General features: G+C 42.6%; 1 protein-coding gene and 1 long non-coding RNA gene across 7 annotated transcripts in view; one reads left to right on the top strand and one right to left on the bottom strand.

Annotated features, from left to right (window-relative positions):
- Positions 1-23,013, bottom strand: part of PTPN13 (protein tyrosine phosphatase non-receptor type 13) — a 116,370-nt gene extending 93,357 nt beyond the window's left edge. The window contains exon 1 of one of the 3 annotated variants that reach the window (XM_035548403.2): positions 22,866-23,013. Coding sequence is in view for 1 of the 3 variants with exons in the window: in XM_035548395.2 (XP_035404288.1) it covers positions 4,790-5,045 (256 nt within the window). In the remaining 2 variants the exon portion in view is untranslated. Of the gene's footprint in view, positions 1-4,782; positions 5,128-22,865 lie in introns of those variants that run through there. The other 2 variants (XM_035548395.2, XM_035548412.2) reach the window with 2 other exon arrangements.
- Positions 23,014-23,057: 44 nt separating this feature from the next.
- The window catches only part of LOC118249005 (uncharacterized), a 28,935-nt gene continuing 28,335 nt past the window's right edge, over positions 23,058-23,657 (top strand). Inside the window, exon 1 of one of the 4 annotated variants that reach the window (XR_004778924.2) lies at positions 23,058-23,185. This is a non-coding gene — a long non-coding RNA (uncharacterized LOC118249005). The remainder of the gene's footprint in view (positions 23,186-23,657) is intronic. The other 3 variants (XR_004778925.2, XR_004778927.2, XR_004778926.2) reach the window with 3 other exon arrangements.

The following is a 23,657-nucleotide window of genomic DNA, read 5'->3' as shown; positions in this document are numbered from 1 at the left end:
ATTCAAATTGATTTTGAAAGCCCAAGCGGAATAGAGCAAAACTTCAGTCCCTACCAACAGAGTCACGTGCAAAACACTTCGAGTTGGGATTGGAGTGGGACTCTAAGGATTCTAAGGAGAATTCTCTAACTACTTTTCTAACTTTCCTTCCTCAAGAAGATCAACAAAACCAAGAAATTTTGTAACTCTTCTTCCTCTAGAAAGATCTGTGACTTTTTTTTCCCATGTTTTTTGTTTTCCCCTGCTCCGCCAGAGCCCCAAGCGCACTGGACTTGGTCCAGCTGCCATTATTCCTGTGGGCCTGAAAACTTCCAAAGCTGTTCGCTCATATTGCACGGCAATGAAAACAAAAATCCATAGTGGTTACTTGACCTTACTAGTCCTCAGAAAGAATAAGGAAACAATGTTGTGATTTCTGCCCTTCCCTTCAAGTTTGCGCTGACCTATTTATGGTCTTTGGTTACCCTGGAAATGACCAGAAGAAAACATGGTCTGAAACTGCATTTTCTATTCTCTGCAGGCACTGTGCACCATAATCCCACACTCTCTGTGGATTTTACACAAGGAGAAAGTGGCAATTTGTAGGAATGGTAGGCTTTACAGTGCACAGTTCTTCTGAATTTGCTGTCTCCTCAGATGCTAGGACTCTGCAATAGCATCCGGCCTGTTGTGAATACGGAAGCTGGAGTGCTGAGTGCTCAATACACTCATAACCTTTTCGTTTAGGGCAATGCTTCAAAGTCCTGATACACTGCAACACGCTGACAGCATCGAGTAACTTATACAGGGGCAAATCATACAAAGCTTTTGTAAAAAACCCTATCAAACTGTTCAGACTGCTACCTTCACCTCCTTCAGTCATTGTGTTTTTCAGGCTATCAGGCGGACTGGCAAAAAGCATCCAGCTGCACCAGGAAAGTTCTCTTCACAAGGTGAGAAGTCAGGGCACAGTTGTGATCCCCAGGCACGTCAAAGGGCTCAGTGCTATGAACTCTGCATGAACCAGGGAGGCGTGAATCCTACACCCACCCAAAAACCATGCGAAGTCCCAGCAACATGTGCGAGGTGCCATGCATGCTGCAGGAAGTGCAACATAGTGTAGGAAGACGGCAGACACACGAGAACAGGTGACACTGGAGAAGCATGCACACGCATGTTACTTGCAAGTTGCTTGCTCCAGAACTTGCTTCTTGACCATACAGGAGGGCAATTTCCACAGGAAAGGAGTTGCATCATGTGGAGGCCACCTTTTTTGCTTCAGGACAAGAGAGTAAATTCAGGTGTAAATCATTTGTATCAACAAGCCCTGAGTGAAGTTTCTCACCCTCCACGCCATTCTGCCCTAAGCCACGCAGGCAGCACAGTTCCAAGAAAGAATGCTGCTTGGGCCAAAGGCCTCTCCCATATCTCAAACACTTCCTTTAAAAAGCCTGTTTACCTCACCGGGGCCAGCTGCCAGCTCCTCCCTGCAAGGCAGACAGCTTATCCACTCCCTGATGAGTGGGATGAGTAGCTCTGTCTCTTCCCTGTAAAGTAAGTTAGGTAACCTCCTCGCCCCTGTGCTCCACCGCCCGTGTCAAGGCTCAGCGCCTGGGCAGAGATGGGCAGCAAGAGCAGCCCCCATGCCAAGCCACACTGCCAAACCTCCCCTCGGCCAGGTATCTGCCGACTTGTTGTCCTGCTGCTTATCAAGTTTAGGACAATTTGCTTTTTGATCATTTGTGCGTGCAGCAGAGGTGCTCCAGAGCCTCACATTCCCCCACCACTAAGGTTTTCCTCACACCTTTGAAATTTGAACTGGAATTCATTTGGAATTTGGAATGGAAGGTCCCCCACAGCAACTGAGAATTAGGCACAGCTGAATGGCCTAGTCTTTCCTGACTTTACTGAGCTCTTGCCACTTGAAGTATTAAGAAGCTATTGCAATAACTGTGTTTAATAAAGACTAGAGGAGCAGTATTTTGGTCAAAGTTCCTAAAAGTATTAAACTTAAAGTCAAAGGGCTGAGCTGCTTCAACTCAACCTTTGTTCAACTCCTGTGTTTTGTTTTTAACACCACGCGTTGTTTGCTTTTTACCTCGCCTTCCACATCAGCACTTTTCCCGATGTCGCAAATTCAGAACCCAAACTCCAAGTCAAAACCTCTGCTTGAACAGCATCAGCTCACCAAGACGCCTGCAGCTACCTCATTCCTGTTTGATATCTCATCAGACTATGCTGCCAAGAAATGTACAGAACAGCTGCTCTGCTTACGCTCACTGTAGTTTTGAAGATGTGCTACAAATAGTGAAAAAAATCTAGACTAAAAAACACTGTACTCTGCTATTCATTTTACTCCTCTGACCAAATTTGAAACAGACAAAAGAGGTAGGAAGAAGACTCTGTAAAAATCCAAACTCTGCTCTGTGGTGTTTAAAGAAAAACAAGCAAGCAAACAGCAAACACCAACTTTTCTCTCCCAAGTCAAACTCTGTTAGGTGACTTCATCTGCCCACATCATTGCCCATCTGCTCTATAGGTATATTTTGGTAAAAACAGCCGTTTCTGAGGAGTGCTTTTCTCTTAACAGATAAGCAAGGAGCCCTTTATCAACTTCTCTTTTGTCGATTCAAATATTTGAAAGCAGAAGTAGATTTAACGAGACCATATTGTGTATTTCTGTCAAAAAAAAAAAAACAACCAACAACCACATCTTAAAATTAAAATCTCTAAAACCACAGTCAGCTACCTGAAAATAAAACACTGTTTTATTGAGCACTTGCTGCATGTCAAGTGCTTTCTAGAAGCACTCCATGTTCACAAATCCCAGTGAAACTGAACTGGAGCTGTACCAGGACAGCTTAGAAAGTCTGACCTCTCCCATTACAGAACCTAAGCATCTCGAGTCATTACCATGCCCTGTAATTTCAGAACGCTGGCACCCATCCTATTTATTTGCATTGACCCACATCTTACACTCCTGAAGAAGACCTGGAATGCATCTATCAATTAGTTTATCCCCAATAACACTGTTGCTGAAACTCTGCTTAAGTACAGAACCCTGGAGCCTAGTTAGAAAGCTTTTGCTTCAATACTCTTTGAAACCCTAGCTGCAGGTCCAATTTGCATAGACTGCCCACAAAATAAGGTAACCTTTGCATATATTCAAGTCAAGCATGCAGTCAGGGTAAATATATGAGCTAATCAAGTCAACTGCGTTTATATATATTTTTTTAGAATCCTGAACTGAAGATACTTATTGCAAATTATCATCATTTATCCCCTTAAAGAATGAAGAAACCAGCCCTGTACTACGTCCACCTTTTTCACTTCTCCTACAGATATGAAGAGGGGACAAAAATGGAGAAGAGCCCTGCAAGATGCAAGTCCCTCCTCCTCCCCCCCACTCCTCTTTTTTTTGTTTTGTTTTAAGGTTTTGTTAGGTCTCTAAACAAGCACTGGAAATCATGTGAATCAAAGTTTGAGACCAGATATGCTTCCTGATGCCTTTCATTCAATCGGTTACCTGGTAAAAATATTATCCGAGCACTCATCCTTTATTTTGGAGATGCCACTAGAGACCAGGATTACTACCTCAGAACCTTTTTCCTCTGCTCCACTTTTGGCAGAGATCAGCTTCTTCCATTCCTATTTTTCCTTTTGTCTTCTTCTCTCTCCTGCAGGCAGACAGGACGAAATACCAGCAAAACAGTCCCGTACTCCTGGGCCTGACATTTTTATCAAGAAAGTTTCTTGAGTTGCATCTCCTCTTCAAACTGACTGCTTACACCTCTGAATTAAAGGAGCAGAAACTAACTGAAAGTTGTGATAAAACAAAGACTACGACAGAAGCTGCGCACTGCCAGAAGTACGGGGGACTGCTGGCCTTGCTGTTCAAGCTACATGGTGATGCTCTCACACACTAACAGCTGAGACGTTAGCATTTCTTTGCAAAGCCTTAACTCAGTCTTGTATTCCAGTGTCTGGAAGACAGAGGAATGTAACTTATTTATAATCTTAGCTTGCACCTCCAGGGCAAGCATAGTTTATTTTAGTCAAGAAGTGTTTGTTTTTTCCTGGAAGGTGGAAAGAAATCAGCTTTCGGCACCAGACTGAATTCGCAATGGAAGACGAGCAAGGGTTATCGCTGACAATATGCTCCCTCTCTGGCTTTTCTGTCTCTCTATCACCAGAACCAGATAAACTTGTTTATCTGAGGCTTCATGTAAGGCAAACTAGTAAATCCAGTCCAAAACGTATATAATAATCATCATGAAAGTCATGTTTTCTAGGCAACTGCAAAATGTTCTCTTATACATCAGGGTAGCTGATGTTTCACATCTGATATTAAAATTCTATTCAGAATAGTGTATAATTATCACTACAAAGTAAGCATAATCCACATAAATCAGGGCATGACTCTCGTATCCCTCTCTTGGTTTAATTGTCAGTGTAAGATCCTTGGGTAACTCCCTTATTTTGCTGCTGATCAGCTCCACCTCGGATAGGCACGTCTCCTTGCTGCGTCTCTCAGGCTCACAACTTTCATTTTAATTGCTAAGTAGTGACAGAGTACTTGTGACTAATACAAACTTTATAAACGGAAAAGCAGAAATTTCAGGGCTGCAAAGACAGCTTGGTGATATCAACACTTCTCAAGTAACAGATGAACCCCTAACACCCCTGTTCACACAACAGATGAAACTCTTCCACTGACACAAAATAATTGCAAACAAAACACGCCATACTCTTGAAAGCCTAACTTCCTGATGTAGCGATGCACTGCCACATTCCTCCACTTACGACAAACCAATTCCAGAAGGTGCAGCAGTCTCACTGAAGATGCCTTCCCTGGCAGCCCTCCGTGCTGCTCTTTTCAGTGCACAGCGGCAGTCAGGCTCTTTGTGAAGCGCGCAGATGACACCGCTGTGGTCAGGTCTGCGTTGGTGACAGGCGCTGTCACCACGCCTAAGCCAGACCACGCTGACACGAACTGCGAATGGCACCTCCAGCTCCGGCCCAGCAGTTACCCCACCGCTGTGCGAAGAGCTACACATTCCTTGCATGCTATAAAAAGGTCGTGACTGAAGTCTGTCCTTGTTCACTTGCAGCTCTTACCACAGGCAAAGAAGGAACGTGAGCTCTCGCGAGAGAAGCAGAAACAGTGGCACACACACCAGTTAAATACCACGGAGTCACTGGGAAGCATGCTTGTAAGACAACAAGTGCCCTTTCCTGTGACATTTTAGAGGTATGTACAAGAAAGACAATGAGCCTCTGACGGGGAACAAGCCCAGAAAGCAGTGCGAACCATACAGCATAACTGCTTTTCCTAGCACTACGAAGAGATTTTCTCAGTGATCCCACCTGAAGGCTTGAGAAGAACAGTGAGCATGTATTTAACACCAACACCAAGACATAAATTGCCACAGACTAAAAACTAATTGTACACAGAGTTTCAGTAATTTAACAGGTACCATTAGACCTGTATTGCTGAACAGCTAAGTTCCCTAATGCACAGACTTACTCTAGAGTGTGTTTTTAAAAACTTGGCTTAAGCTCTCTCCTGTGGTAATGAGGCGATACCGACTGCAATACACTAGATAATAGTCTCTAGTACCGCTGGGTTCAGATTCTGTTAGATATTTATCTTTCCATTCTCAGTAACAGAGAATGATACCTTGCTTTATAACTATCCCTTCTCAGTACAACATCCCCTTGCAGTAAGGTAATAATGAGTGTAAATGAAGGCAGCATGACTGGATCAGCAAGAACCTAGGCACAAATCTTGCCAAAAGAGTAGGAGTCCTCAAATTTCTTGGATGCAGCATTACAGAAAGAAAGTTCAGTTCAGAAAGATTTACATTTTTTCCCCTCTGAAGAAAATGGCTGACTTTCAAATAGGTGTGTAAGGATATCATGAAATTGAGATGATAAAATATTGAAAAAAAATAATAATTCTCACCAACTTTAGTAAGATAAGCATTAAGATTGTAGCAGTATTTGGAAATTGCTGTTAAATTCAAAATCATCTTAACAAGTACGAAGACTTCCCCCAGGACGTGTTATTTAAAAACCAGACTTGAATCCTATATATTCAAGTCCAATCCTTCAACAAATTGCTTTCCTTTGCTGCTGTCATGATGGTTGAACTGCAGGGTTCACTCTGTTTTTCATATTTTTAGCCCCATGGAGGAAGGGGGTATATGAGCAAAAAGCCTTGTTAGTGTCATACATGGGACCAGTCAGTTTCTCCCTAGTAAGAAGAATCTAACCTATGGTACTCATGTGAGAAATATGCTGATTTGAGAAACAATTCTGCTGTGTTTTTAGTTTGCAGTCAGCACACTTGCATACTCCAACTAGTGATCTGCTAGCAGGGAACACAGCTTGTGTGCTCAGCCAGGATAAATCTCTGGCATCTGGCAGATTATCTGTCCTAACTATCTGTAGGGCCTACCTTGCACCTTTTCTTCCATCTTTGATGCTCAAGGGAGTAATACTCCCAACTTCTCAGAAATGGCAGCTTCTCTAAGTGACTGCTTATACTGCCCAAACACAGGCAACCACCAGAGAATCCCAGGACTTGCAGCAGAAAAAAACCACTGTGCTACCTTTCCAGACAGTTACAATTTCATGCTTCATTTCTGGAAAAGAAACTGCAGTGCCATACGGCACAAGGAACAGAGCATTACGAGGTCTGCAGCTAGATGACACCACAGATACCTTATCTGTGAACTCACCTGTCTGGGAATAAAGCTATTACTCACACAAGAGATGACTAATTCTCATTGTGAAAGGCTCAATTTCTACCCTGAAAAACAGACAAGACAGAACATAAGCCTACATTTCAGCTGTCAAGAGCTGTATACACAAGAACAACAGCATTTTTTAGGACCAATGCACAAACTGGGAGGTCCTTTTTCGACTTAAATTGAACTAATTCAAGGTCAGTAGCAAATATCAAGTCTTCCTCAAAGAGCGCAGCATTTTCTTCACTCTTCTACAGCAGGAAGAGACATTTTGCTCTCAGAAAAGCTTAACTTGGTATGCAACATTCTTAGGTAGTAGTAAGAATGAAGATACGGTATCACAAGACATCAGATATACGCTTTTGATATGCCCAAAATACAATTTAAGAGATATGATCTATGCTCCCCCGACACATGTTAAAATCTGTGCAAAGATTTCTGCTCAAGAAATTGAAGTGGCGGAGGGCTGCAGAGGGAAAAATCACTGTTTACCATGATTTCATCCACTTCCAAGTGAAAAGCAACTTCAAGCAAACTACCTCTTTGAAGCAGATATATCTGATGACACCCCATCCTCTTACTGAGACCTCACCAAGAAACGTGTGCTCTCCAAGGGACCAGCAGGTATGCAGACAAGCTGCTGGCTGCATTTCGCTGGTCCATGGAGTGATGGTCCTACGCAGAGCAATTAGAAGGACAACAGCTGATAAGCTGCTGCTTCATTACAGTTTGCTCAAATGAAGGCAGACTGATTCTAAGGAAATAGGAAGCACTGGGAAGTGAGATTACATACCTGGCTTTCTTTACATCAGCCTTCAGGAAGCGTGCGTTTTTAAGAACACATACCCATGAGAGAGCATGTATGTGCACATACGCATGTAGGTGTGAGTGCATTACATTACCACACACCTATACAACTTGTATATATGCATTTGCCTACACCTATGTTCTTCATCTACACCAGAAAATTCATTGTTAAGTTTCACTTACAGGACAGGAGAAAAGCCCTGAAGGACAAACGGAGTTGCAGAGCAGCAGGAACACTCATTTATTTCTAGCAGTAAACACGGACTACCTGAAAGCCAAATGAGAGGGCCTCTAAAGCCTATTAAGGGTTTTGGCCAAGGAAGCTTTAAAATAAGTTTCTGTAAGCATTTGTCAAAACAGATTTGATACCGGCAGATGGGCTGCAATGGCAGGAACAGACTTCCATCTGCCCAGAAACCAGCTTGGTTCCACATGCGTGGTACTGCAGGTGCAGCACTGACAAGTTTCACAGGGTAGGGCCATTCCTACAGAAGCACTTTAATGGCGTTTGTCATCTCTATATAGACATGTCCTATATAGAAAACTCTGCTATCCATCAGTGACCAGCTTTTCCATAAAATAAAGTTCTATAACCAATACTTCTTGAAAGCACTTAGCACCTGTTACCGTGATGTAAAAGATGTTTTCCCTTCATGAAATGAAGCCAAGCTGAGAAACAGACTGCTGAAAGTCATCAATATTGTCCTTGTACAGGGCTACATAGCATTTTTCCACCCCTTGAGTGACCATCTACCAATGTAATATAATTTGGGTGAGCTGCCAAAGACGTCTGCACATTACCTATCTTAAACATTATTTGCTGAAACCAATGAGGAAAGGACAGGATAATACAGAAGATACTCATGCTCTGATTCAGATGCATGCAGCACAAATGTGGAGATTCCTTCTTCTGCCTCCCAGCTGCATGGCGTAAGCATACAGACCACGACAACTAGGGTTATCACTTATTCTTGTGGACTGCAGATACCTTCTTTCTGCATTTTCTTCCTTACCCACGCACACAAGAAAACAGTTAGGACTATGAGGGTACATATGCTCTGCACACCTACTCCCTATTCAGGGCACAAGTTGTGCAGTGTGTCAAAAATATCTGGAAGAGGGCAGTCAACATGCAGCATGTTCTTTCATGCTGTCAAACAGAGACGTTAGGCAAAATAAGGCAGCCGATCTTTATAGAAAGGCTATTACTCCTTACCAGTTCATTACAGGCTTTCCCAAAATTTTGAAGCATCTGCTTGTGCTGGTTATTTTTTTGGTCATGGATGCCTGCTTTTTAAACGTACCTCCATGGAAGCCAAAAGCTTCCCGAGCAGCTTATACTGTCTAGTTTAAATCCTGCAATTAGGAGGTTTTAGCTCCAGATTAATTAGTAGACAAAGCCACTTGAAGACTTGGAACGCCTATGGTTAGGAAATCATGATCTTGCTCTAAAACATGAGTTGACACACCACATAGGGCTTTGTACCAGAATTACACAAGTTAACAGGAACATGATCAGGAAACGAGAGTCCCTCAGCCTGTCACTCTGCTTATTGCATTTCAGAAAAATATCCAATTATATGATTCAATATGCTGTTCACAACTTAACTGCTATTAAATTGACTATACTGCCCCTTGAACAAATTTCGAACACACGCCCAGTTTCTGATTCATCTCAAATTAAGATGCTGTGCTTAATTTATTTAGTCCTACAGCCATGACATTCTTCATGTCTTAACTGTCCTCAACGGTGATGTGATGATTAGTGCTTTTCTTTTAGATGGGACATGACATTACTTCTTTCATAAGAGACTCCTCCACCTGTTACCGCTGCCCAGCTTCAAATCCTTACCAAGCTTACGGTTACAGCGCCAAAACATTCAATGGGTTTCAGAGCACAAAAGGGACGCTCACCACAAAGAACACAAGCTTCAGTATCAATTGATGGAACGTGAAATAGCTGCAGGGGTGATTTACAGGACTCTTAACTAGACCTTCCACGCAAGGCAGGCTGCCCAAAGCCACCAACAGTCCGCAGCACAACACATCTGATTTCGTTCCACACTCCAGAATGCACAAGTGCTCCATCCAACCACCAGCTGCACTCCTCGGTGCTTTGGTACTTGGTAAGATTACAGGACAGAACAAGCTACAGAAGGTGGCATTGCCAAGGAACAGGAAAAACAAGATAGCAGCACCTCCTCCCATTACACAACGCCAAGCCCTCTGTCACCAAAAAGCAGAGTTCAGGAAGATCTGCTTTGTCCGGATGATAAATTCATTCATATTAGTAGAGTTGCGGGACAAAAAGCCATATTACACCCTTGGCTGCATAACAAGGACAAGCTAGCAGAAACTTTTCCTCTGCAGGCCTACGAACCATGAGAGGAATGCAAGTGCCAGCATCATCTTTCTTCTCATTTAACAATATTCCTATGAACAGCAGCAGAGAGCAAGTCAGACTGAGGATCTATGCACACAATGCCCACGTGCAAACTGCGCTCACCGCACTGGAATGGAAGCAAGCAGGAGGCTGTAGGAACCTCTGAACCCACGGCCCTGTGAGGGATGAACTGAAATGAGAAGAGAAGGATAATATAACAGTACTGGCATTTTTTTGTTGATGCAGCTAGACCACAGAGAGTTAGACCAGCTAAAGAATGCAACAAATTTTGCTGTCTTCTAAAGCTTTGTGGTAATTCCATGTTCAGCAGCTCAAGCCCAACCCTTTCACTCACAAAGAGCCAAGAAAACACTAACCAGAGGAACTAAAATAAGCAAAAACATCACATTGAGGCAAAAAAAAAAAAAAAAAAGAATCATCCTTCCAAAATGTAAGAGCTCAACTCTAATACAACATGGCCTGTATACAACAGACTTCATCCCAGCTTTCATCGCTTCCATGAAAGGATACAAGTTCCACAACAATCCCATTTTTTCCTTCCTGCATTGACTATAAACTTTGTTCATAAAATACTGAATTTTAATGATGAGTTATCAAACTGGAAAACACTTCCAGAAGTTTTGAATATTTTGAAGTTGGGAAAAGAAGAATTATAAGAATAAAGTTAAAGTTAACTGATGGCTATGACGGTATCAGATAAGAACAACTGTGCAGACTGGAGAGTCTGTGGCACTCCAATATACGCTGGCGTATACCAACGAAGTGGGAATGGGTGCCCCCAAGTTCACCGCAAGAACTGGAGCTCACTCTCCTTCTGGCACCCGGTAAATACTCAGTTCAATATTAAGCTTCTAGCCATCCCAAATACCATGCTACACCTGAGAAATCAACAGAAGGAACAGTCAGTCCACAGCAGTAGGAAAGACTGAAAAATCCCCTCATTAGAGCATATAAAACTCAAACATGCTAAGGAAATAAACGATGTCTTCAGCTCCAATTAGCTCCTTTACACATCCAAGCTAAATACTGCAGTCTGTCATTAACTCTGGAGGGGAAGTGGAATAAACTGTAAAACCACCAGTATCAGAATTGTGATACTCACTAAAAGTCCAGAGTTCGACGGATACAAAAGAGAAATTAAAAAATGGAATGGAAAAAAATAGCATTTTTTTCTCCATATTAAACACATCAGTTGTACGTGCCTAAACTCATTAATTAGGTTCATTTTCTTTCTTCATTTTCTGTCTTTTGCAAGTTACAACACTGGAAGGCATCCATTCCTGCCATTAATTGATACTTTTTGATCATCTTTTTAAACTTCAGAGAAGAAACGCAACCGTCACCTGCACCAAGTTCTTGGTCTAAAGAGTAGTTACACTGCCTTCTTCTTCCAAGTTCCTTTTCTCCAACATCTACTTTTTATACCTGTCAAGTCTGCCTTATAAAGTCTTCCATTTTGCTCCAAGCATAAAGCGTTATGGAATTTATGTCTGGTCAAAAGATGCAGTTTAAGTTTTCCTAATATCCAGCAAGTTCCCTCCAGAGACCTAAAAACCAAAGTAAGAGAAGCCGAAGCCATAAATACCACCACTCACCACTCCATCGATGAGCACATTACAGGAGTTGGCAGAATCTCTGCTTTGCCATGCCTGTTATCACTCTTTGTTAATTATCAGACTAAACGTACTAATGGAAAACAGCAACAGCCTCTCTCATTTTATACTAGGGAAGCCATCACTTATCTACAATCACAGATACTTGAATGAGAATCTATTTCCACTTCTTTGCACCCTCTCAAGATTTTTATAACAAATAAACAAAAACTGCTCCACTTTTTTAGGTTTACCACAGACTGCATATGCTGAACTGAGAAAAAGTAGAACAAGATAATCAGCGAGAAGCATCAAAAGTTCACCACTTACAGAACCCCCCAAACTGGTATTAACAAAAGGAGGCAAGGAGAAAAACAAAGCAAACAGGAAGGGAAAGACCAAATTTTGAGGAGCTAAATCTTAGAAAAGTTGAAGAATTTAATACTCTCTCAGTCTATAGTGGGAGGAATAATCCGTAGGTTCCTCACTGTGCAGAGGAACACAAGACAGAATCAAGATGTCATCAGGTGGTAAAGAGAAGCAGGACAGCGAGCAAGTGTGCTTGCACGAGCGCATACACAAGCTGTTTTAGCCGAGGAAGAGATACCCAACTTAGAGGCAAGGGTATTGGAAATTATAAAAAAACGAATCGTTAGAGTTGCCAGGTCTTGCTAGCCAACAGCTTGCTAGCTGTGGATCACTACTATCATTACTAATCAATTACATAAGAAATTATTTCTTCCTCAAGTCCTTTGGTAGTATTTTCATGATTTGGTTTACTTTACTGCCCATTTTTCATCCACTTACCTGGAAGCAGAATATTAACCCCAGTCCTGTTGGGTGATATAATTGCTTACAACAATTCACAGGCTGCATTTTAAACGGCAGAGATGAAAATTTTGAGTTTTGGCAGAAATGTTAACTGAAGACAGCTGGCACTAACTTCGACTTCACCTTTTAACATGCTGATCAGCAACCCCTTCCATTTTTCAGTGGTCTTCCACAATAATCACACTTCTGTAAAACTGGCTGTAAGACTTCACTCTGTATGCTACATCCCAGTATATATAAGCAAGCAGTAAAAACCCCAGCAGCTGCAGCTGGGGCCAAGAAGAAGGAAGGAGGAAACCCAAACTTTTCCCACCTCAAATTCACACACGATTTACAGCTGCTCTGTCTTAAAGAGGCTGCTGGTCACTAACTACAGCTTTTGTCACGCAGGAAAATCTCACTTCCGCACTAGAAGAAAAATTCACTGGGAACAGTTTATAGATAATATAACCTGGGGCTCCAAAACTAAATGCAATCACTCCTATTAAATGCATTTTACTTGGTGGCACAACAGCCTCTCCCCACACCTTGTTTTTAAAACAAACTGTCTTCATAGCATATCATTGAAAAAACATCATAAGCCTTGAAACGAATGCTGCCTGCATAAAAAGTAAATGTATATAGAAATTATTGAAGTCTAGACAGGCAATAGTTTCTCTTCCACTTCTTCAAAACCACTGAAAAGGGAAGCAGAAACAGCCCATTTTGCATTATCAGCAGACTTCCCAAGTTGCAGTTCACATTACAGTGACAAGTTAAATTCTGTGATCTTCAATTCTTTAATATTCTCAAAGCAAAAGCAATGGGTGGGACAGAATCAGCGAGAATTAATGCATATATCAAAGAATTCAGTTAATGTCAGGCAGAAAAAATATTTTCTGTAATACTGCAAAGTATATTCTGTAGTATGCAAGCACCAGGGAAAATTCCACATAGCAAATTAAATTCAATTTGTTTGTTCTATCTGGCTATTTAATACTCAGTGCTGAAAGACAAAGAACCTGTCACTGTCTGACAACATCACATAACTAGGAGGTTTGAGTTAAGAAATCCTCTTTTTGACTGTTATATGCTTATTTCAGCATGCAAGGCAAAAGAGCGCACACAGCAAACTGCACATGTACTAGTGCCAACAGAAAATAACAATCTGATGTTGAGGCAAGCAAGAACAAAAAGAATGCCTTTTATCATTACAGAATGCCCGTCAGTTCTTCATGAACATGTTCCTCATCCGTCAAAGAAATCAACCAATTTACAACCCCACAAGTTGTTTTTTGCTTGCTTGCTTAATTATTCCTGTTCTTTAAATTACTAGTCAATTTCTCTTTTTCTGCTTTCAGGTCTGCACAGAACAATTGTGTAGGGCAGAAATGCCCACGTACCCTACACAACTAAGCCTAGCTGTGCAGGTGAGATTTAGAACTTCAGGATTTGCACTACTACTGTACAAAGCGAAACCTGTCTGCACATATTGCTTGTTTTAACATTCCACTGCATTTTATTCTTCAAAAGTTACTTTTTGCGTGAATGCTTAATACCTCTCCCTCAATGTAAACATCTAATGAGGTATAAAAGGCCCAACTCTGTTACACTACATTTAGTAGCTCTGTTTTTTGCTATTCGGAATACATCATTTAAAAGCATACCTGGAAGTTTACTTTCTTCAGATGGTGATTGTTCATTTATCTGAAGTTGGTTTAAAAAAAAAATAAAAAAATCTTAGCATCCAGTATTTTCTAACTCATATCTACCTAGAACTCAATTAGCATAAAAAAATGACCTTTTAACACTTATTATGTAAGGGAAACCATCTTAAAAGCCATAGGTACACTTCAATACGTGTGTGTATCCACCAGCATACACATCAGCACCAAGTTCCTTAACATTTTGCGGTGACCGAACGATTCATACTTGAATAGATTTGCCAAAACCGTTTTATTATTATGTCAAGCAGTGAGAGCTTCCAGTTTCACCTTCCTCTTTAACACCACCTAATACTGCAACAGAAGCTTAGTGATAGCACTGGGGTGTTCCTGTCTTTTTTCCTCCTCTCTTCCTGACCAATTGATTGTTTTCACTCCGCAAAGCTGTATGCGTGACAGCTAACTCCCTTGATTACTCAACTACCTGTCATTTCATCGCTCCTTCAGGTGTCCGTAAGGATTCCCAGACAAAAAGGATGAACAACCACGCAGGAACTAACTGCAGCTTGAACCAGACACCTCAAGGCCCTGCTTATATTTCTGCAGCTAGGTGGAAACTTCTCTTTCAGGCACAGCCTTGACAGCTGCTGCTACCTAAAATGCAGAGCACTGAGCTAAGTGCACCCACTATGCAGCTCCAACGTGGACTTGTGCAGATCTGGAGAGCATGACAGCTCCCAGTGTTCGAACTCTTTGGCTGCATCGAGGTTTGAGTGACGCAGCCAAGTCACAGAGCCACTAATGGCCTATGTCCTGTCAATTTGTCTAATCCCTTTCCGAACACATTTACACTATTAGTACACAGGGCACTCTGGTCCAGTCACACAGCTCTAATTCAGTACTGCACAGAGTATTTTCTTGTTTGCTGTGAAGACATTAACTCATGTTCTCAAATTCCACTACAGAAAATCAAATTTCACTACAGAAAAACATGCCAAGGGTTTTGAAGTACCTGTAATGCCTTGTGGTCACCTGGCTTTTAGTGGCCACTCAGCCACAAACGTCTGCAGCCACTGAAAATAAGAGAAAATGTTTTCTCCTGCCAGCCTTGGTTGTGTACACTACCTGACAAATCACACAATCCTCCAGCATAGAAATTATTGTCCATTCTGCTCAAGAGGACACAGGCAAGTAAAATAACAAAATGCTAATGAAAACCATTTGAGGGTTTTCTTTAGCATTCTGTGACAGAACAACAAAAAAATCAGGCTTACGTTCTTCTTTTACATACCATATTCCTCAAATTCAGAGCACAGAACTCTATTAGGAAACTAGGAAAAAGGGGGAAAACTGTAACTACTGGAACTGTTTGCTGATAGACTTAAGAAAACATTAATGCTAATGTAATAAAACAACAGTACCAAAAGACACAGAAAACAAGCAAGGAAAAAATTTTACGATCCATCACATAGTTCAGAAGCACCAGTGTCTTGAAACGATCATCAACAGCACACACATTTTAACTAGACGTGGAACAACTTCACAAAGCTACGCCACTAATTCAGTTCTAAGCTTCAGGCTGATTTGGCTGCTCCACACGTGATAGGCTAACTGCAAAGCCACTCAATAAATGAGGCTCTATAGCTGATGAAACACACTGATCACTGCCAGCTAGCAATCTTTGTCATCAGATAATCTTTAAATTCATTATTAAGGTCATTGAAGGGATTGCGATGGCAGGGCACACTGAAAAGTTGAACGGTTCAAAATTTAAGGTTCTTGTTCTTAAGCACATGCATTTGCCAGCTAAAGCGAAGAAGAAGAAACCTCATTGAGGAAACAGAACTGTAAGGTTTTGCTGTTTCCTCAGAAAGTTACAGTTGCAGATCCTAATAAGTGGATCACTACAGCAGACTTCCCAGGCAAATGTCTCTGTTTCTGGAGTTTGAGCAACCTCCCGGCTGAAAAGGAATAAAGTACAACAGTTCTCAGTAAGTGGCAGACCCACAAATACTTCCAAGTTTGAAGGTGTGAAACCTCACCCCAACCTTTATCAAGGAGAAACCTCAACTGGCAGAGGCCTCCACCACCTATATGAGATGACAGGGACATTCTGGTAAGGCGCATAACCTGGACCAGAGAGAAATAAAGATGCCCCAGCATCCCAGAAATGCTTCTGTCCTTTTTTTTTTTTTTTTTAAAGCTGTGTGCACTGCCAAAAAATACTGTTTTCCAGTGTTATTTTCACAAGCTAGGCCTTCTAGGTCATAAGATATCATCTAATTAGGTAGATGTGTTATCATCTTTTGCTGCTACTCCATCTAGAGATTTCTAACGCTTATCAATATGCTGACTTGTTCTGAAGCCAAATTAATGAAAATAAATCCGTTTTTGAGCCTTGCATAAAACAAAAGAAAATGTGCTTCAGAATGACAAGCAAGAAAATATACCTCAAACATAAAAAAATATTTGAAATATACTAAGACATCTGAAAGAAATACCATAAAGAGACCCCTGCAGGAGAAAACATCATTTACTACCCGGTGAAACACAACAGGTAAGGAAGTGACAAATGCTCTGTAATGAGGCTGCTGGAGGGACAATTCTACATAACCCAAACCAGACAGTTGTCCAGCCAGTGATGCGTACTGCAGAGACTGTCACTCCAAGTGACACGCATGCTGATACTCACTGACATGCCAAACGAAGAATGAAAGTAGTGTTTACACCACTGCATCAAACGCTTGCCTGGCACTCAAACTCCCCGTTAACTCGCTGGTGGCAAATACAGCTTGGCTCAGACCTGTGAAAAGGGAGCTATTATTTTACTGACCGTAATCCTAAGCACTAGGATGTGATCTTCCACTTACTGGTTATATGGGAAACACACTAAAAGCGATATATCCATTCCTTTTCCATTCTGTAATTCTTCATTGAAACACTAAATTTTGCACTAAATGCACTGGTATCCTGATGAGCAATCTCTAGGAATAAGATTGCTATAGTGTTCAACTACCCAGACATGACATGGGGAAAAAAAATCCAAATACTTCATTTTTTCATGCCTTCCTAACTTCAGGCAACATGCAAGCTCAAATCTTTCATCATTTAAACCAGGCAAGACTTTGCTGGGAAGCATGAACATAGACATTTGTAACAGTTTAAGTAACCTTCAAACTTCGATTTAGTCCCCTCTAATCCACTTAATGTTTTAAAATTCAACTACAGAAGCGGTAAGCAGAAAAAAATCAAAAGCCCCATCAAGAAAGTTTCAACACACTTAGCACCAAAGGCAGTTGGTAAGTTAGAAATGTTATAGTGAACATTTCAACAGCAACATCCTACAGCTTTTGGGATAGCAGACATGGCTTTACGAGTCAGGTCCCATTACCTTTCCTTGGTGACCCCATGAAAACCCTGGGACCACCGGTGCCACAGGTTCACCGTTTCTTTCTGCCCTTTGTACAGTCACTCACGTTTACATGAAAAACTGAAGATACAGTAGCCAATCTACACACACCATTGAGATGCTGAAGAAACTAATAATAAAGAGGGAAATAAACATCATCTGGAACATAAAATTAATCACTAGGAACTAATTCCCCTGCACAAACAAGGAGCTGCAAATGAGAGTATCTATAACCCTTGCGATTGAGATAAGTCACGTTGTGTCTGTACTTAGTAATAACTTAGAAAGCCTTTATATTCGGTTCCTTTTTTTTCCTCCTGTAACAAGCTTTGAGGGCCTGCCCTCTACCTGAGCACATTACACAAAGAAGAATCAAGAAAGACTACAGAATGGACATGAGCTCACAGATGCTTACATCTTGAAGCATGCCACTTGGCTATAAATATTATTTACATAATCAACTTTTTACGCCTTTCAGTGCTGTGTCTGAAACAGCAACCAAGTCAACAGCATATCAAACGGTTTCTATAGTACCCTGGCCTAACTACAGTATTACAATGAACTTGTACCTTTTGCTTTGTACAGCAAACAGCCATGGCGTTAAGATTCTGACGTACAAGGATATTCTGGAACATTCTGGGAAGACTACTGTCATTGGGCTTGGACAGAACATCACCTGTACCTACCTACGACTACATATATATACACACACACACAGAGCTTTTGAGATACAGGATAGTAAACTTGAGAGAACTTGGTGTTTCCACTGAGTTATCCAGTAAGTGTCTTGCATCAACTGTAATGAGGAGGATATTCTACCTTTAGAAAAATTGCATGATCCACCAGCTTTCCCCCCAAAAACGTTCAAGAGCAACAAAACTAAACTGTATTTCCTGGAAAGGTAGTAAAGAACTTGTATTTAAGTCCTCTCACTTGGGAAAGAGCAAAGAGTTAAATAGGTTAGGAATTTGCCCTCTTAAAATCAGCATCAATTTCAAGATTACAGCACAACTATGCATCTGCAACAGCACCATCAAGAAAGAACAGTCACCCAAGTAGTCTTTCAGCTCAAGATAACTTTTTTTCTAAATGAAACAGACTTCAGAGATGCCACTTTTGAGAAACTTCCTCGTATGTATGCCTGAAACCAAGCACCTACACTACACACAGGCAGATGTCGATACGACATGAAGACCATTTTCAGATTCATTTTCAAGAACTTCAGCAAGCTCTACAGGAAGTTCACTCCCACATTTCTCCCATGGGTACAGGCAAATGTTCTTGACTAAGAGAATTTCGCAAGAAAAAAAAAACAATTCTTCATCCATAGCTAAGAGAATACTCCCCATCCCCAAACATGTCCTTCCCCGAACAAAGCAGAAGCACACACAAGTCAAAAGTCTTTTTACCTGAGAGTCTACAGAAAATGCGACGGGTGTTTTTTGAGAGGCTAGCCCAAGCACTGGACTAGGGCACTAAGAAGTTTGTGTTTAAATCCAAATTTCAGCACTTACCTGTCATTTTTACATCAGTTCATTTCTCTCTGTGCTTTGCTTCCAGCTGTGAAATGGAAGGTAAAGCCTCCCTCTCTTTTCCAAGTGCCCCATCTCATCTACGCTGACAATAAACTGTTTGAAACAGGAACGATTAGCTGACATGACACCTAATTTGAAATCTGACATTACAATATTACCTACAAATCCTTAATGACACTAAATGTCCTGCAAAAACTATAGTATTCCCTCTAAATACCAGCAAACAAAAATCAGCAGTTTCAATATTATGTCTCCTGTGGTGCTTGACATACTTCTCGCAGACATTTCTGTGGCTTGCTGGTGTGACATTATAAATTTACACATAAAAGATAAAGAACAACAAATGAAACCCTAAGAACAAAGTCTTCTCACCTCTGTTTCTTTTCCTAAGGAGTTTCATAAGCTAAGTGGAGCAGATCTCTATCCCGGCAATTGGATTTCAAATTCACCCAGCATATCATTGTCCCAAGGCAGACTACTCAATTGCCTTTTATGAAGGTATTTTAATAGATAATGATGCACAAAGAATATGCCTAGTTGCTCACCAGGTATTTAACTGGCACAAAAGAAAGAGAAGCTTGGACAAAATAAAAACGGCACCAAAGAGTCGCCTTCTGCCCTTCCCATCTGTAAACGCCAGTTTCCTCCTCTACACTTCAGGAGGAGGTGGGGCTGGGAAACACTGCTTTCAGAAGTTCCACCCTTCTTTACAGATGCACAGATTTCATTAATACTTAACTGGCGACATACAACATTAACTTACTCTGGTATTCATTGCTTTCCATCTGAGCTTGTCCCATGGAAAGTGACAGCTTAGGGCAACTGCTTAAAAGATTATTTCCTGCACCATGACACGCCACTGCAGGACTTGAGTCCCTTTGTTTCACTGACCAGCTCATTTTAAAACAGCAAAATTCCAGCCAGTGTTTGTGTAAACAGGGAAAGGTGACTGACAGAGCATCAGGCAGCTAACCAACACTTTCTCACACGTCTAAAATGTGGCAACCAGACCAATGCTTACAGGCTCACTTGCTTAACAAAGTGCCGGGGAAATCACTTACAATTTTACCACTATCATCAACACAACAAAGTCCTAGGCTTGGTGCGTGGGTAAACAGGAAAGCTCTTCAAAATAAAATCCTTTTCCCTTAAAGAGCTGATGCCACTCTTGTTTGAGTGACCAAATCTTGACAGGTGCTCTGGAACAAGCACTAGGGAGACTCTTCGGACCAAGATCTCCACGATTCTAGAGCGCTCAAGCAAGAGAGTGACTCTCTCTTATCTCAACCAGACTCCCCAGGCCATGCAGTTGGCTATTTCAACGTGTAAATATTTGAGGACATTTAATGCACAGCAGTATTCAGAGGCTTGGGTGATAAAGAAGAGCTTTGTCCAAGTGACTGGAGCTCCAACAATAAATTCCGTTGAAGAATCTGCCCAGTTCCATTCTATCTGCCTAATTACTTACCTTTCTTGCAGGAACAGCATGTTATTAGAGTTTGCTGATTAAGATTTGAAGGCACTTTGAAGATTTATTGTGCTACACAACTGCTAATTACTATTTCTCAGACCCACACTGGGTTGGGAAGAAAACAGCTATGTGCCAATTTATTTCAGATCTGTCTCCTGTTCTACTTGTTCAAGTTAAAATACTTGCTTTGCTGTGCTTTTAAGTGAGTCAACTGATAAAATGCTGTGTGTTTCAACTTGCAGTCCTTTGGTGTGATACTTAATCCATATTTCCAAGAAGCATATGGCTGAGAAATCCCCCTCTAAAGGAAAAACAGCAAAACAAGGCAGTCAAACACACCACCTTCCCTCTCACTGAATGGGCAAACGCAACACCCGTGCCCTGACAACTCCCCCCAGGCAGGAATCTCCTCCCTCACCTAGGCTTCTGCACAGGGGGGCATGCAAAACAGCAATACTATGCACAGGTTATCACAACTGTAGATGTCCTGTTGCAGTGTTTATTAAGAACTCATCCATATCGTGGCACGTTTGTACTTCCAGGGGTCTATAAAGCTGTGAACAAACTACTAAATCCCACCTTCTCCACACAGCCTGCCTCCCTGGTGAAAACACGTGCACTCAGTCCTCCTTTCACACTCAGCCCATCCTTATCCCCCGGATACTTCCCAGTGCCACACACTCTTCCATCCACTTGAGTGTCCTCGAATCTGTGGCTCTCAGCCTCCAGCTCTTCTCAACAACCATGTCAGTACTATGAGACTTTTTTAATTAAGCTGTTCTAACAGCACTCTGTGATACAGCCTGTCTCCTGTTCCATCTTGTAACTTTTTAACCCCAATCCTCCAACTTAATTTGTATATTCAAAACCATACCTTCCACTAAAAAAATCTACAGATCACCCTAAAGCAGCTGAAATATAAACACAGACCCTTCGGTGCCTTACACACGTCAGGCTCAACTAGGCCATGCAAAGGCATCTTTAAAGAAATATAAAGATTATTAATGTACAAATACTTTCCCCGTGGAGTTTATAACGCACCCTATGCATTCAGAGCAACAGCTAAAAAAAATGTATCAGTACAAAACCCCTTATGTACACAAGGTTTGTTTTTTATTGGGCAACAGTGAAAGAAACATCTCATTACAGAGGGAATTCATGTACTTTTCTAGTCATCAGACAAGACTGCTGGGTTAAATAATGAGTAACGAAACCCTACAGTCCAACTTCACTATATAATTTCTCTCTTGCTGTCATTCTTTTCTTCCTTTAAAATAATGCTTACATATAAAGGCTGTTTATGGAGAGACATGCTTGTTGGCAGGAAAAGAGGCACTCCAGATGAAATACAAATGCCCAGTGTGAAAGCTGAACAGATAGGCATGTTTGATAGCACTAGGAGTGGTAGCAAAATCTGTTGTAACTGCACTACCAAACAAAAGATTCTAAGACCAGATTTACTCTTTCCTCATCGGTACTTCTTGCACAAGAACCAAAACGCTCAAGTTGTTTTCCCATTTGTATCTCTGTACTGGCTGATTCCAACTCTTGCTGAAACCTCTTTAAAACATGTCTCAAGACATCAAAGATGGACTGGCATTGCCAGAAGAGGCCTGATGCTCAAGTTGAACACAGACAGCAAGCCTTCTCCACAATCCTTACTCCACCAGCCTGAGCCCAAAGGAACAAGCTGGAAGCCAAGACACATAAGGACTTACACATTCGGTGCCGGCCTTCTCACCTGATGATCAGACCCTGAGGAAAGCTGTGGACTCAGACCCAGTCCACCAAATGCGCTCCCTTCCCACTGAAAAAGCTTCATGCGCCCATGATGGCTCCAGCCCCTGCTAGGTCCTTCCACACAGGACTTTCAGCCTCCCTTCTCCACATCTCGCGCCTTAACGAGACGCCCAGACACAGATTACTGCAACCAACTTTACAGTTTTCACGTCCTACATTTACTTCACATCCCACCTACAAAACCAAACCGGTTCCCAAATGTTTCCCCAATAAACGGGAGGGGTATGTAGCAGCTCCTGGCGGTTCCCTATGAAGTCACTGCCTTTGTTGTTTCAAACATGCAATTTAAGGAGAATGACACAATCTCGAATATGCGAGAGATTACCCTGCGGTTTGCGGAGGTGTCTGTCGATTGCTAGGAGATAAAGAGCCAGCGAAACCTACGCTGCTACTCAGCGCCGACCAATAGGTTCAGACCTCGCTTCTGCCCCTCCAAAAGCGTTGGGGGAACGAAAAGCGTCCCCCTGCAGCGGGCTGCTCCTCTCCTTGCCTCCTCTTCTCCTCCCGGGGCCCCCAACGCGCGTGGGGCCGGGACTCAGAGCCCGCCTCAGCCGCAGGGGCGAACCCGCAGCAGCCGCCGAGCTTTGTGCAGCCTCCCTCCCTCCCTCCTCCTCCTCCTCCTCCCGGGGGCCGCGCACTTACCGGCCGCCTTCAGGGCGACGGAGGCGAGGAGCCCTCAGCAGCGCTGGCGGAGCCGTGCGGCCGGCGTCTGGGAGGCAGCGGGGGGAGGCCGTCAGGGCGCAGCAGCAGCATCTCCTCCCGCGGCGCCCCTCTCCCTCACGGCGCTGAGGGGCGGGCACGGCCGCGCTCCCCGCCCCGCCGATCCTTCCCCTCTTTCCTCCCTTCTCCTCCTCCCTTCAGCGCTCCCCGCCGCTAGCCACCGCCCTCTTTCCTTTCCCTCCTTCCCTCACGCCCCCGAGGCGGCGAGGAGCTGCTCACACAGGCCCGGCCCCGGCTCGAAGGTAACCTGAGGACTGGCGCAGCCGTGGCGCCGCTAACGGCAACCTGCGCTTGGCCCCAACTGCCCTTCTCTGCCCCCCTCTTTTTTTTTTTTTTTTTTTTTAACAATTACCTCGGTTCTGGTCCATAAAATGGCAGCGCTGATGCTCGACGCGGTGGGACCGTGTCCTGTAGACTCTAGGGGATAGCGAAGGGAAGGTGAAACGAGGGAGCCGATCATCAGCTACAGCATAGCTAAATTGGTCAAAAAAAAAAAAAAAAAAAGATTCGTCCGTGGCCCAGTTTTCAAACATGGCCGTTCCTTTTTAGCACGTCAGACACGTTCTGGTGAGAAGGCCTGCTTGGTGAGGTGAACTTACCTCAGAAAACTGCCTTCTTTACCCGTTCTGAAGGCGAGGTTGGTGGCTGGAGCCATCTTGGAGCGCCTCTGGGGGTGCCTTACGGTGGGCTCCTCTCAGGCTGGTGGCAGTGACA

Source organism: Cygnus atratus, chromosome 4 (assembly GCF_013377495.2).
Source record: "Cygnus atratus isolate AKBS03 ecotype Queensland, Australia chromosome 4, CAtr_DNAZoo_HiC_assembly, whole genome shotgun sequence".
Lineage (NCBI taxonomy): Eukaryota > Metazoa > Chordata > Aves > Anseriformes > Anatidae > Cygnus > Cygnus atratus.
Note: the sequence above shows the minus strand (reverse complement) of the source record. Positions and strands in the feature narration are given on the sequence as shown.